At 36.0% G+C, this 16051-nt stretch overlaps 1 protein-coding gene across 4 annotated transcripts in view; it reads left to right on the top strand.

The window, feature by feature from the left end:
* Positions 1-16051, top strand: part of camk1b (calcium/calmodulin-dependent protein kinase Ib) — a 66930-nt gene that overhangs the window by 48073 nt on the left and 2806 nt on the right. For all 4 annotated transcript variants that reach the window (XM_048172106.1, XM_048172105.1, XM_048172104.1 and 1 more), the window contains 8 exons: positions 799-873; positions 7348-7486; positions 8419-8545; positions 11973-12048; positions 12191-12303; positions 12580-12658; positions 14287-14374; positions 14505-14646. In XM_048172106.1, coding sequence (XP_048028063.1) covers positions 799-873; positions 7348-7486; positions 8419-8545; positions 11973-12048; positions 12191-12303; positions 12580-12658; positions 14287-14374; positions 14505-14646 — 839 coding nt within the window. The remainder of the gene's footprint in view (positions 1-798; positions 874-7347; positions 7487-8418; positions 8546-11972; positions 12049-12190; positions 12304-12579; positions 12659-14286; positions 14375-14504; positions 14647-16051) is intronic.

Below are 16051 nucleotides of genomic sequence, written 5' to 3'. Positions count from 1 at the left end.
TTTAAGATGAGGCATTTTTCTCCACGCTTTTGTGAGAGGTTTCTGCCTGTTGCCTTCTTGCTACGAGTGGCTCACTGTGCCAGCTGCTCTGCAAATGTCACATTATGTTGTTGTTAGTAACATGCCTTACAGTATGTTTGTAATAGGCATGAGACATTTGATGAAACCAAATGAGAACTCTCTCCCTCCCCCTCTGTCTGGTTTTCCTCTCACTCTCTTTCTCAGGATTCAATGCACTCAGACTGGTTTCATATTTACATTGCATCTGAGGCTATAGACAACTAGAAATCTGATTCCCCTTGGTAAATATTTATGAAGCATCTCTGGGTCAGTTTAACGGTCTAGAACACTGTGGCAGAGATTCGTCTGGACGAGGAGAGATCTGTGGTCAGATCAGCTTACACGGAAACAGACTGATTAAAGCTGTTAGTATGAGCCGTCAAGCTGCAGCAACACTAATTATAACACCCTCTTTGACACTTTCGGGTCCACCCAAACTAATTTGCATATAGTGCTCTTGGTATCATGCCTTAAAGGAATATTTCAGGTTCAATACAATTAAGCTTAGTCGACACCACTTGTAATGTAATGTTATGTTGATCACCACAAAAAATACTCACTGTTTCAAAGGTATACTGCAAGACAGAAACAGCATGTCAACATGGTTATAGTGTGTGTCTTCTTTTCATTCTGGAAGTATTTATCTTTTTTATATTATTTATTTCTGAAGCACCTATAGATATTTTGCCTTATTCCTGGGTTGACATGTTTTTTTTGCCCCTTGTCTCTTTCTCTTAGGATTAAACATGCCAACATAGTTTCCCTGGAGGACATCTTTGAGTGTAAATCACACCTCTACCTTGTCATGCAACTGTGAGTGATGTATTTTTTATTTTTTTATTTTAACTTTGTTGTTGTCCCATATTTACATGCTTTCCAGACAGAGTACATGAGCCGACCTCCAAACAATTCAGCTATTATCTAGTGCAGCTGCCATGTGCTGGTTGCCAGTTTTAGCTCCTTATCTCGAACTCATTCATTTCCGTGACTTAAAGGCTCTCCAAGTTTAGATATTGTACGGCTTTTATGGTGAATGAATCTAAATACTTAGCTAAATACTTACTCAGCTAAATACAATAGCTGTAGAGACTTTTCAAAAAAAAAAAAAGAAAAACAAAATGCAGGAGAGATGCAAAGGTAGAGAATGGACATTATTACATGTATTATTATTGCTACCATACATACTGTAAATGAAGACATTTAGACTCAAAATATTCTCTACATAAGTACATGAACACAAATGCTCTCATTGTATTCTAAAATATGTCAGAAGTCCTCCATAACACAGTGTAAGTATATGTTGCATTCTCAACCAAAGGGGGCACTATAGTGGCATTAGCAGAAACTGCTATGATTGCAATGCATTTGTTAAGATTTGACATCATCACGTTTGCGTACTTGGGTCTTTTGAGAAAAAGAGTTGTGCTTAATTGTATTGAATTTGCACTTGTAGTGTACTTCAAATATAAAAAGTATATTTTAAATCTGAATGTTTTAATTTTTTTTTTTTTGTCATGTTTTCAAGTACACTTATATTGATGTTTACTAAAAAAGCACATGTAAAATACTTGATTATAATTTTAACTGTAGTGTGTTATGTGATATTACCTGTTTCACACTGCAAGCGTATTTTTTTCGGCATGCATGTTAACCAACGGATGCATTCACACAGGCAGAAGCAGCAGCGCATAAGCGTCAAGCAGGAGCGTCGCATAAGCAGCAGTGAAGCGGGGGTTTCAGCGCCGAGTCTATTTTTGCTGCGCTGCTAACGCTCAATTAAAGTGAAAGCACACTTTTGATGGACAAAATAAATATAATTTCACACAAAAAGTGTTCAAAATGCTCAGAATAAGCATGTCTCGTGTTTTAACAAGAATTTGAGTATGACAGAAAAGAAAATTAAGAATCAAAAATAATTATAGAAGATTTAAACTTGTTTTTAATTATTCAGTTTGGGTTAAAGTATGGTGTATTATAAAAAACTAAAGTAAACTAGCCAGATAATATGATATATAAACATTATTTTAGTTATTACACAGAGAGATATAGGCTGCAGCATACCCAAATCAAACCCGAGTTTGCCGTCTTGTAAACATGTACACGCTGCAGATGATGTAAACCCAAAGCTTACCTCATTCATGTGCAGCAATGGATGACACGAGGCTTTTATTTATTTATTTTTATTTATTTATTTGCATTTATATGTGAATGTTGTACACCTCCCCATGTTAACAAACTTTCAAGACTATCAAGTTTGCAGTGTGAATACTCGCGCATCTCTGCAGCTGCAGTGACCGTGTAGTTACGCTCACGTGCCGCTTACGCGCCGCTCACGCTTGCAGTGTGAAACAGGCGTTATATATGTTAAATGTACTAAATTGCAACTTCATCATTACACATGTAATTACAGATATATAAATACATGGCATAAATTTCAGTGTAATTTTATTAAAGTATATTTTAGTTTACCATAAATGCTTGTCAGGATATTCAGCAGTACACTTCAACCATATTTCAAAGACAAAAAATATTTTGGTAAAAAATTTAAGTATTTTAACTTATTGCATACAAAGGTGTACTTAAAGAGTTCATTCACCCATAAATGAAAATTATCCCATGATTTATCACCCACAATCTGAGTTATTTTTAAAAATATCCTTAGTCCTCCAAGAACAACCGTACACATACTGCGCAAGTCGATTTGGGCGGAAGAGCAACCTTTGACCCGAACGCAATGACGAACGTGGAGGCGCAGAGGAGAGAGCAAAACAAAACACCGGTCACGAATTAGAAGTCTAAAACAAGAAATTTTAAAGAGAAATGTCGGGAAATTTTGATATAAGAGAAGAGGAGCTTGAGTTTGTTGCCCAGCCCAATTAGTTTGAACCATGAGAGATGTCCAAGCCTACGATACTCCTACATCCTGCGTCATACATCGCGTCATCTGGCGCAAGCCGAGAAGCTAGTTATTTGAATTTATAAAGTTTTAAATATGGATATTTTTCTTACAAAAACCCATCACTTCGCATTAAAAGGCCTTTATTAACCCACTGGAGCCGTATGGATTACTTAGATTATGAATGGATGCTTTTTTTTTTTTTTTTTTTTTTTTGTGCGAAATGCAGGCCATTTACTACCATTATAAACCTTGGAGGACTAAGGATATTTTTAAATATATCTCCGATTGTGTTCGTCTGAAAGAAGATATAAGAAGAAGATAATAAGATAGAAGAAGTCATATACACCTAGGATGTCTTGAGGGTGAGTAAATCATGGGAAATTTTTGGATTGAACTATTCCCTTTAAATCCTACTTGGGTCCTCTCTTTGGTTCATTGCATTTAAAATAGATTTAAACATTTTATTTTATTTTATGCATTTTCATTTCAATTGTAAATAACATGCAGTTACGTGTCTGAAAACATTACATTCAGTTCACACTTAAGTATGTTCTATTAAAGTATATTATTTCCATAAGTACTCTTTTTAAAAGTATGCTAAAGTGTAGAGTAGGTTTCTGACCTTATTGTCATCTCCAAAGCCGCATGTCAAGTGCGAGCCAAAGTAATAGAGCAAAAAGTGTTCTTGTCATTTCCTCTGAACTCAAGATCTACTGATAGACCACACAGGGAAAGAGAAAAATGACCATATATGGGTAAATACTAGAAGAGGGGCGGTCAGTTTAAAGAAGGACAGACTGTTTAAAGGTGAGGTGTGTAATTTCAGCCCCACTTGCCTCATTAAACAGAATCACAAAAATAATGATTTTCAAACAATTTTTATTGAACATTCCCTCAATCTGCCATTGGTTGACTAAACAAATAACTCATTCTGTCGGTTGAGCCGGTGTTGCTCTGTCTGGTGCATTTAACATATGACGACACTCACTGCTTAACTACCATAGTATGATGCATTCAACTAATTAATAGTTATGACTGTTATAATAACACATTCACACCTGCGCACACTTCATACATATATGGAATGAAAGATATAGAATGTACTGGATGTTAGCTTGATTATTGTGAGCATGATGTATTTAAGTCCACGTCACGCTAACAAGAAACTTTGGTTCTAATCACAGGTTGAGACTTTAGATCCGTTTGAGGGAAATTAACCTGCAATTGATTTGCTTAGACATAAGCAAATCCTAGACCTTGCCGCTGTCGCCTTTGGCTTGCTTAGTTGGGGACACTTGACATTTGACTTGACATTTGATATTCAACAGTATTCTTGACATTTATTCAACAGTGCTTTGATCTGCCTGCATTGACACTATTCTTGAAGAGCTGCTGTGCAGCAAAAATTATGTACCAGTTATCAATGTAAAGCTGCTTTGACACAATCTGCATTGTAAAAAGCGCTATATAAATAAAGGTGACTTGACTTGACTTGACATAAGTTGGTCGTGCATATTAAGCTGCTATTTGAAAAAAGAAAAAAGAAAAAAGTGTTTTAACATTGAAAAAATGACACTTCATCTTCAAACTAGATGAACCCACAGGAGCCACACGACAGAATACTAGAAGCTATCGTGTTTCTTTCTAACAGGCCCCATAGAGCTACAGAGGAGTAGGTAATGCATGACTCTGCGTGTCACCCCTCTCAGCTCTCTCTCGCCCCCTCACAGTGTCAACCTGTTTTAATTACTTATGTGCCGGAGAGCTTCGCTAGTGTCTTTTCCGCTGAGAAATCAAGGAAAAGGCTAAACAACCACACACACACAGGCGCATAAGACCCACTGAACGGAACCAGGAAAATATGCTCACACCTGTGTCTTCACACCTACCGTCTGAAATGTCAGTAGAGAGAGAGTACATAGAGAGGAGAGACAGATTATATCGCGGGTGACAAAAGATAGAGAGAGAAACGCAGCAAAGGGTCGCTTTCCACAACAGCTGTGTTAACAGAGAGATCAAGAGCGACAGAATGACAGAAAGGGACGCGAGAGATGTTCATTGTCGCATTTTCCGGGTGATGGCAGCTCTGCATGCGAGACAGCAGGACTCCAAGCTTGCCAAGGCTTTCAACTCAGCGAGAGATTAACTCTGCATGCATGTACGTGTGTGTGTGTGTGTGTGTGTGTGTGTGTGTGTGTGTGTGTGTTCGCACCCACAGACTTGATGCTTCAAATACCACAGACTATGAAATCCCACCCTCAGAGTTGTCTTCATCCTACACACGCGAACAGACAAAACTGTCACTGCTGAAGGAAGTTTCACTGTAACCGCAATGCTTGAGCTGAGAAGTTAGGAGGAACCTCACATAGATAGCATGTCTTGTCCATTCCACAAATGGGTGAATCTCAGAAAAAATGCCCAGATCATATTTCACCCCAAAATCAAAAGAAATTATATTCCTAATTTATGTCTTTAAAAATTAACCTTAAAGGGTTAGTTCACCCAAAAATGAAAATTCAGTCATTAATTACTCACCCTCAATGTCGTTCCACACCCGTAAGACCTTCGTTTATCTTCGGAACACAAATTAAGATATTTTTGTTGAAATCCGATGGCTCCGTGAGGCCTACATAGGGAGCAATGACACTTCCTTCTCTCAAGATCCATAAAGGTACTAAAAACATATTTAAATCAGGTTCATGTGAGTACAGTGGTTCAATATTAATATTATAAAGCGACGAAGAATATTTTTGGTGCGCCAAAAAAAAACAATATAATGACTTATTTAGTGATGGGCGATTTCAAAACACTGCTTCATGAAGCATCGGAGCACAAATGAATCGGTGTGTCGAATCATGATTCAGATCGCGTGTCAAACTGCCAAACGGCTGAAATCACGTGACTTTGGCGCTCTGAGCAGCAGATTCGATACACTGATTCATTTATGATCCGAATCTTCCTGAAGCAGTGTTTTGAAATCGGCCATCACTAAATAAGTCATTATTTTGGGTTTTTTTGGCGCACCAAAAATATTCTCGTCGCTTTATAATATTAATATTGAACCACTGTACTCACATGAACCGATTTAAATATGTTTTTAGTACCTTTATGGATCTTGAGAGAGGAAATGTCATTGCTCCCTCTGAAGGCCTCACTGAGCCATCGGATTTCAACTAAAATATCTTCATTTGTATTCCGAAGATTAATGAAGGTTTTACGGGTGTGGAACGGCATGAGGGTGAGTAATAAATGACAGAATTTTCATCTTTGGGTGAACTAACCCTTTAATTCAGGACCAATAAAATTATTGAATTGTGACGTTGTTTTCATGACAATTCCCCCCAATTTCCATTACCATAATGTGAAAAACATAAAATTCTCATTACTATATAAAATCATTCTCAGTAATACAGTGTTGTTGTTGTTAGCCTAAATTATATTAATTACAACAAATACTACCATGAAGTATACTAAAAATGTTGCTTTACAATGTAAATAATACATTGTTATTTTTCCACAGTACAATATAGAGAATGGAATTTTGTTTGCATTATGGTATTTATAATTGGGAGAGAAAATGGCACAGATATAAAAAAAATTTCTGCATGCAAAATAGTATTTCTTTTGTTTTTTGTTCTTTTGATTTTTAATGTGAAATATGATATTTCCATGAAATTATTATTATTATTAACTATATATAATAATGCTATTGTTGTAAAACCCAGATCACAAAAAAATCACCTTACCAAAAAAAAAAAAAAAAAAAAGAATAGTACTATGGTGGCACCATTGTATAGTGATGGTATCACATGGTATTGCTACTTTGGTATATACCAGTAATTGGCATATTAATAATAATAATAATAATTAGTCATAACATTTATACAGCCCTTTTCTTGGCACTCAAAACACTTTCCATGGAAGGAGGGAGTCTCCTCAACCTACTACACCACCTGGATATTCATATACCAAGGAATTTACTTGCTTTTCCCAAGTACTTTAAACAGTACTCTGGTACATGTCCAAACTATATTATATTACCATGGTACTCTTTTGCAAGAGAATAATCATTAATCTCTTAGTGTCAACACTTCTGAGGAATGAAATCCACTTCACGCTACAGAACTTTGATGAGTCATCTTTGAAGTTTACTTAACCACGACTGCCTAGTCTTTCAACCTAAAATGAATAAAACAGCTTCATCTGGTGGTTATGATGCGGTACAGCATCACCATGTGGTTCTGCGGTGATCCTGCTGTGCGCCAGTCTGTCTTGGGTAAAAAAACGAGGGAGAGTGAGCATGTGCATTGGTGTGTGTGTGTGTGTGTGTGAAAGATGCAAAAACCACAAACAGCTTTGCAAGCGTCTCTCTGTTTTTCCATTGGCAGAGTGTCCGGTGGCGAACTCTTCGACAGGATTGTGGAAAAAGGATTTTACACTGAGAAAGATGCCAGTAAGCTCATACAGCAGATCCTGGACGCTGTGAAATACCTGCATGACATGGGCATTGTGCACAGAGACCTGAAGGTGAGACGGCAGTTGGTCTAGAGTGAAACGGGTCTGATGAAGCAGATTAAAGCAGCTATTTTCAACCAAAGAGTGTCAGAAATCTGTTCTGAAAGTTTGAAGTCTTCTTTTCTTATCTATAGAGCTTTATCATTTCATTTAGGAGTTCTTGATATTAATAGTTGGGTCTTTCCCCCTAGAGAACACGAAAGTAGTTCTCGGTAAATGGATCAATCAATGGCTCCAGTCCCATTTTTAAACTTTAGAATAAAGTCAAGGTGAGGAGTTGTACTGCATTATAATCTGGCTCATGCACATTGAACTCTGGTTCTCATATAGGAGATGTGAGTTTGAGCCCAGCGTGTGTAATTCCTGGCCCTGTTCCCCTCATCATTTCCTGTCCTCACTCCAATATACATGTATTATAATAATAATTATAGTAAATAATTATATATATATAAAATCATTCATTCTTCTGAAATAAGTCTCTTATGCTCACCAAGGCTGCATTTATTTGATCAGAAATTCAACAAAAACAATCATTTGTGAAATTTAAAATATCTATTTTAATATATTTTAAAATATAATTTATTCCTGTGATTGTAAAGCGGAATTTTCAGCATCATTTCTTCAGAAATCATTCTAATATGTTGATTTGGAGCTCAAAGTACATTTACTGTCACTTTTAATCAATTTAATGCATCCTTGATAAATAAAAGCTTTCATTTCTTTCAATAAATAAATAAATTCTGACCCCAAACTTTTGAACAGTAGTGTAACTAGTACATATCTTTTTTTTTTTTTAAGTTATTAATATTATTTTAGAGGTGTTGATCAACCCTTACAATTTTGCAATGTCTGATCACCTAACCCAGTAAATGTACTACATATTACATTTTGTGTGCGTTGTATATACCACTCACACCTTTTTGTGTGTCCGTTTTCTGATGCAGCCGGAGAACCTGCTGTACTACAGTATGGACGAAGACTCCAAAATCATGATCAGCGATTTTGGCCTGTCAAAGATTGAGGGTTCGGGTAGTGTGATGAGCACAGCATGTGGCACTCCTGGATATGTAGGTAAGACACGTCTCCATATGCAAATATGCAATTCTGAATTGAAGAGAAAATACACATAAAACAACTACGAATATGAATGAAATGTTCTGCCTGGACGTGTAATTTAATTCCAGGTATAACTTGGTCTAACATCAATGTTTTCTGATTTTATAACATTCTGCAGATAACATTTGTGTTGTAAGAACGTTCTGGATTACCTATGTGCACTCATCTCTTTTCCTTATCTCTTGGAAGTTTTCATGTGTAACACTAGCTATAGCTTTAGAAATGACTGGTTGAAACTGGTTCCGTGGGCACCCAATTCTAAAGAATGTCCTGTATGTGTGTCAGGGAGATTAGATATGGGTTATTTATACAGAAAAAGTGAGAAGTGAAACTTGGGTATAAGTATCTTTGCCAACTATACACAGGATGATTGCAGAAGAGCAGGCAACAACATAATCTAAGAATGTATCTATAACCAGCATTCTCATCTTAACTATTTTCAGTTTTTCTCCAACATCAAAATTAACATAGTTGTAGAATCTAACAAGGAACCCCTCAGAGTTCATATGGTCATGAAAAACCTGGAAAACGCATGGGATTTTAAAAATGGCAAGGCCTGGAAAAGTTATAGAAAAATAAATATCATGGAAATTTTTTTCACCAAAAAAAAAAAAAAAAAAAACCTGTATAAAGAATATTTGTTTAATCAGGGCCTGAATTTTGGTGCAAGTTTGTGAGTAATGCTCCTAGTTTTACTCATTCCCACAGGTTTTGCGCTTATAATAGGGGAAATTCCCTCAAACATTCAATATAGCATGTAGGTTAGACGAGTAAATGAAGCCACACAGTCAGAATATTACATCAAATCAGTCACAATGCAAAATAATGCAGGTGCATTTTGAAATGTTTTAAAGGTGCCCTAGAATTAAAAATTTAATTTATCTTGGCATATTTGAATAACAAGACATGGAAATGACATACAGTGAGTCTCAAACACCGTTGTTTCCTCCTTCTTATGTAAATCTCATTTGTTTAAAAGACCTCCGACGAACAGGCGAATCTCAACATAACATCGACTGTTACGTAACAGTTGGGATCATTAATATGTATGACCCCAATATTTGCATATGCCAGCTCACGTTCAAGGCATTAGACAAGCCAGTATTAACGTCTGGATCTGTGCACAGCTGAATCATCAGACTAGGTAAGCAAGCAAGGATAAAAGCAAAAAATGGCAGATGGAGCAATACTAACTGACATGATCCATGACATCATGATATTTTCAGTGATATTTGTAAACTGTCTTTCTAAATGTTTCGTTAGCATGTTGCTAATGTACTGTTAAATGTTGTTACCATCGTTTCTTACTGTATTCACGGAGACAAGACTGTCGTTATTTTCATTTTTTAAACACTTGCAGTCTGTATAATGCATAAACACAACTTCATTCTTTATAAATCTCTCCAACAGTGTGTAATGTTAGCTTTAGCCACGGAGCACTATCAAACTCATTCAGAATCAAATGTAAACATCCAAATAAATACCATACTTATGTGATTAGACATGCTGCATGACGAACACTTTGTAAAGATCCATTTTGAGGGTTATATTAGCTGTGTGAACTTTGTTTATGCACTGTTTATGGCAAGCGCGAGCTCCGTGGGCAGGGAGCGTGAGCATTTAAAGGGGCCGCAGCCTGAATCGACGCATAGTTAATGATGCCCCAAAATAGGCAGTTAAAAAAATTTAATAAAAAAATATCTATGGGGTATTTTGAGCTGAAACTTCACAGACACATTCAGGGGACACCTTAGACTTATATTACATCTTTTAAGAAGACGTTCTACGGCACCTTTAACTAATCTAGGGCTGTGACCAACTTTTATTTTCTTGGTAAATGAGTAATCAGTCGATTTAATCATATTTTGTGTGTCTGTGTGTGGTAATAAAAATAGACCTAAGTGAACAATAGTCTTTAAAATGACTTAAAATAGATATAATAACAATGAGGCAATAGTAATTGGTTCAAATAAAGTATCAAAAGCAAGTATCATATGGTTTTATTGAACAGCACTGTTAAAATACATAATGTAATGTACATAATATAAATGTAATCATCTTATGTATTATAACAAATGCCTGCAGAGGGGACCAATGGCCTGGTGATTGTTGTTGTTACACTTTACAGCATGATCAAATCCTTGTTTAATTCAACATTTCATTCAAAACTTCACTTTATCTTTAATATTTGGCCTTTTCTTTACGATAGAAATACAACATGTAGACATCAAAACATGCAAACTCGGAGCAATGTTTTAAACTTTTGTTTTGAAATCACGATGAACAAGAATGCACATATTTAGAAACATATTGAAGTATTCACCTGTGTTGGCTTAGGTTTATAAATGACTTGCGTTACAAATCTGGTGAAATGGCACACGATGCATTCTCAGATGAATGTTACAAGCAGCCCAAAGTCACAGCATATGCAGAGATGTTTGTTAACTGAGCTGCTGAGATGCGCTCCACGAATGTACGTCATAGCACATATATTTATTTTATTATCACATACAGTATAAGACAAAACAATATAATGGAAGCACCGTAAAAGGTTTTGCCACAAACTAAACTCCGCCATGCTGATATTGAGACAGCTTGAACCTAAAATAAAACTTGTGGTTTAAATTTTTTTTCGCTTTTACTCTGAGTGGCAAAGTACCGGCAACATGTAAGAAGTGCAGGTATGCAAAAAAAAGTGAAGGTACGTTAAAGATTTAAATATAGAAGGCCACTTCGAGCACTGGAGTGGAGTAACATCTGGCACAGTCGCAGTTATTTACTTATTAAAGCAAGCAAACAAATAGCATCAATAGTCATTCATTGAGTTAAGATACGCCATGGTAAATCTGATCAGATTTTTTTCTTATTTTACATGTATACATAGACTTTCATGGAACATTAGGTCATGAATATTGCCTCAAAAGTCATGGAATTGCATTGTGGTGACGATGATCCTTTTTTGGGTTTCTTGGGTAAACTTACTGCCTTTGGGTTTCCAAACCAAATTAGGGCTGTCAATTAAAATAATTGTAATGTGTTAATATAATATAATAAATTATATTAATTATAAATTAATTACTAATTAAAATTATTTTAATTGACAGCCCTAATTTGGTTTGGAGACCCAAAGGCAGTAAGTTAATTAATTGCAATTTTTTGCACATAGCAATATTTGAAGTGAGGTGGTACCTCAGTTATTTGGAGAATTTACATATGGGTCAAGGGGAATAATTAATCATGTTATTTTTATATAATTAATCACAATTTATCAGGTTAAATTGTCAGTTGTAAAGTTTTCCTACCCAGTGGGTCTACTTGCTAGAAAGGGCTGAACTGATAAATGTGTGAATTGATGTTAGATCCCATTCACTCTGATCTTCAGCTCCTGAGGTCCTGGCACAGAAGCCGTACAGTAAAGCAGTGGACTGCTGGTCAATCGGGGTCATCGCTTACATCCTGTGAGTGTGACTACTGCCGCTGCTTTTACATTTTACATTTTTCTCCTCTCTGTGTCTTCATCTATAATTTCCTATGTTGTACCTGAACTGAATTTGTTCCCAAGAATTCAACTGGATTTACCATCTGTCTGTCTCTTCTCAGTTTATGTGGCTATCCGCCATTTTACGATGAGAATGATGCCAAGCTCTTTGAGCAGATCCTGAAGGCGGAGTATGAGTTTGATTCACCATACTGGGATGATATCTCTGACTCAGGTATAGCACACACTTTTTCTGTAATATTTAATTTTCATAAGTTTCATGAAGTTTATTGTTGATAAAACATGACTTTTCATGCTTTTTTTTAACCAAACTATAATGGCTGTCGAATATATCCGTAGAGTCAAAATATTACATTTATGTCTGGGAAATTTTACGGGAGTTAAAAACTAAATCTATTTTCTCTTTCTCTGACAATTTCTTTGTTTCTCAATGACATTATGGAAACAGTTATGTCATGTTCTTAACTTTAACAATGTGCTCTTTTCTCAGCCAAAGATTTTATTGTGCATTTAATGGAAAAAGATCCCAGCCAGCGTTACACGTGTGAACAGGCTCTTCAACACCCATGGTATGAGTTCAGACTCCGCACTGAGACTGATCTTTAACAGTTATACTGTAAATCTCACATATAGCACTTTAATACTTTGTGTTTTGTAGTCTCTCATGCAGCAATTTAAAAAATTATAGCTTACATACAGATATATATTGCCATAACTTTTATAGTTACCAAATGTTGTGATTTTACTGCTTGAAAAGGCAATGAGACATTGTCATGAACCATCACCATTCAACCTTTCAAATATCTGTCAATGGATCCAAGAACACTATGAGTAACTTTCACTGTTACAAATGATCTAGAGCTTGTGGAATTCTTTCCAACAGAATCATTTATTCACCCTTGTGTCGTTCCAAAGCCATATAACGTTTTTTCGTGGAACAAAAAAGGAATATTTTGAATATCACTTACGCTGCTCTTTTCCATACAGTGAAAGTAAATAGAGGGGTGCATGCTGTAGAGCTCAGAAAATGACAATAAATCACCAAAAAGAAGTACTACATGTGATACATGTCATCAGAGAAGAGACTTTGTTAAAAGTTAATTTTAACAAAGGAGTTAATTTTTTAAGATTACGAGGCGAAATGTAAAAAAAAAAATATGTATATATGTGCAGGGATAAATCATTTGTAATATACACTGCAACATTTCATTAAAAAATAAGAATCAGCAATTTTGATTTTATACTGACTTTTAAGCTATTTTTTTTTTTTTGCACACGGATAAATCATTTATAATAAACATTGAAAAAATACATGAAATTATTTTAAGCCGTTATTCACTGAAAATCTGTCACAGCTTTAAAATCTCATTCATATATATACGGTATGGTTGACTACCTACTGTACCTTCTCAAAATGTAGAGAGAAAGTAAGCTGTACGACTTTGGAACAAAAGTGGGAATAGATGATAACATAGCTTTGCGTTTTGGATGAACTGTTGCCTTAAAAGAGCAGATTGGCAACTTAAAAAGATATTTTGCTTTTATTGGCACGTACAGTTGCAAGAAAAAGTATGTGAACCACGTGCAGAATCTGTGAAAATGTGCAAAATTTTAACAAAATAAGAGAGATCATACAAAATGCATGTTATTTTTTATTTAGTACTGTCCTGAGTAAGATATTTTACATAAAAGATGTTTACATATAATCCATAAGACAAAAAATAGCTGAATTTATTAAAATGACCCAGTTCAAAAGTTTGTGAACCATTGAGTCTCAATAATGTGTGCGGTTACCTGGATGATCCACGACTGTTTTTTTGTTGTTTGATGGTTGTTCATGAGTCTCTTGTTTATTCTGAGCAGTTAAACTGAGCTCTGTTCTTCAGAAAAAATCTCCAGGTCCCAAAAATCAGTGGTTCACATACTTAAGAATGGGGTTATTTTAATAAATTCAGCTTTTTTTTTTTGTCTTATGGATTATATGTAAACATCTTTTATGCAAAATATCTTACTCAGGACAGTACTAAATAAAAAATAACATGCATTTTGTATTATCTCCCTTATTTTGTTAAAATTATTAACATTTTCACAGATACTGCAAGTGGTTCACATACTTTTTCTTGCAACTATATACAACCAGTGAGACACTGGAAACTTAACAAAAGAAACTTGAACATAAATGTGTTTTGTACTTCAGGATCGCTGGAGACACAGCGTTGGATAAGAACATCCATGAATCTGTCAGTGCCCAAATCAAGAAGAACTTTGCCAAAAGCAAGTGGAAGGTAAATCCTTGCATATGAGTGTGGAAGGACCTCATCTGAGAAAGTTAATGTTTTTTATATATATACTGTACTGCAAACTAGAGGTGAAAATCGTGGTTTCTGATTTTCTTTCTCTTGTTATCGTACACAGCAAGCATTTAATGCCACAGCTGTAGTTCGTCACATGCGCAGGCTGCAGTTGGGAACCAGTCAGGAGGGCCAAATGCAGTCCACCCTGCCCAGCCCGTGCCACGGACAGCTGCTGCTGCCCGAGGGAGAAGAGGAAGAGAGCTGTCAGTATCTAAACATGTCACATTTACATTTCCTATTGTGTTTTTGCATGCCCTTTCATCCAGACAGACACTACCATTAACTGCCATATTGAAGCAAACCAAATATTTACACTGAAACCACAATGGCTATCATATATCTGTCCATCATATACAGTGCTCAGTGTAAATTTGAAAAATAACATTTTAAACAATATCTCAATGAACACAAAAACAATTTCCAAAATGTTGACAAGACTAAGTTTTATATAACATCTGTTTAACTTCTAACATGAAAGTAAGCTTAATAATATAAGTTAGAGAACAAAATGTTCAGTTTTATTCAAATTAGGCTGATGCAAAAATGAGTACACCCCATTGAAAGTCTCTGAAGCAAAGCTACATTTTAGACTACAAATGTCTAATTTAACAAGAATTCAACCACATGTGAGTCTAATTATTCATTACACAGGTGTCCAGCAGACAGTTGACTATAAAAGGGTGTTAAAACCCCTTCCCATTTCATGCTGTCAGCAATGGCACCACATGGAAGAGAAATGTCACAAGACCTGAGAAAGAAAAACATTTCTTTACACCAGAAAGGTGAAGGCTACAAGAAGATCAGCAAAGCTTTACTTATCAGTCAGAATACTGTAGCAAAAGTGGTACAAAAATTTAAAAAAGACGGAACTGCAACCATCTCACAGAGACCTCCAGGTTGTCCATGGAAGTTAACACCTCGATGAGAAGGGGTGAAGAAAAAATGGCATGCAAGTTCACTGCAGTTATCGAAAGAAGTAGAAAGCCAAACTGGGGTGACTATTTCCCATGACACAATACGCCGTACACTGCAGAGGAATGGCATGCATGGGTGCCGTCCACGAAAGAAGCCTCTCCTAAAGCCCAGGCACAAAAAAGCCCGCCTAGAGTTTGTCAGGGCCCATGCTGACAAAGATGAAGACTACTGGGACTCTATACTCTGGAGTTATGAGACCGAGATAAATGTTTTTGGAACTGATGGCTTCAAAACTGTATTTCATTGATGGCATCATGAATTCACACATGTACTGCTCTATACTGAAAGAGAAGATGCTCACTCCGTGCCCTTGGTCGTTTCCAACATGACAGTGATTTCTGAAGAAGAACAGGGTGAAAGTGATTCAGTGGCTCCTGATCTGAACCCAATCCAACACCTATGAGGAAGAGAGAAGTTGAGCATCCCTCTCCATCCAGCATCCAGTCTCTAAAAGAGGTCATTCTTGAAGAATGGAAAAAGATAGATGTTGCAAAATGTCGCCAACTTGTTCATTCCATGCCTAGAAGACATGGTGCCGTCATTAAAAATTATGGAGTTTTTGTAGTGGGGTGTACTCATTTTTGCCTCACCCTAATTTGAGTAAAACTGAAAAATGTGAAATCTAAGTTATAT

Source organism: Megalobrama amblycephala, linkage group LG21 (genome assembly GCF_018812025.1).
Source record: "Megalobrama amblycephala isolate DHTTF-2021 linkage group LG21, ASM1881202v1, whole genome shotgun sequence".
In the NCBI taxonomy this organism is placed as follows: domain Eukaryota; kingdom Metazoa; phylum Chordata; class Actinopteri; order Cypriniformes; family Xenocyprididae; genus Megalobrama; species Megalobrama amblycephala.
Note: the sequence above shows the minus strand (reverse complement) of the source record. Positions and strands in the feature narration are given on the sequence as shown.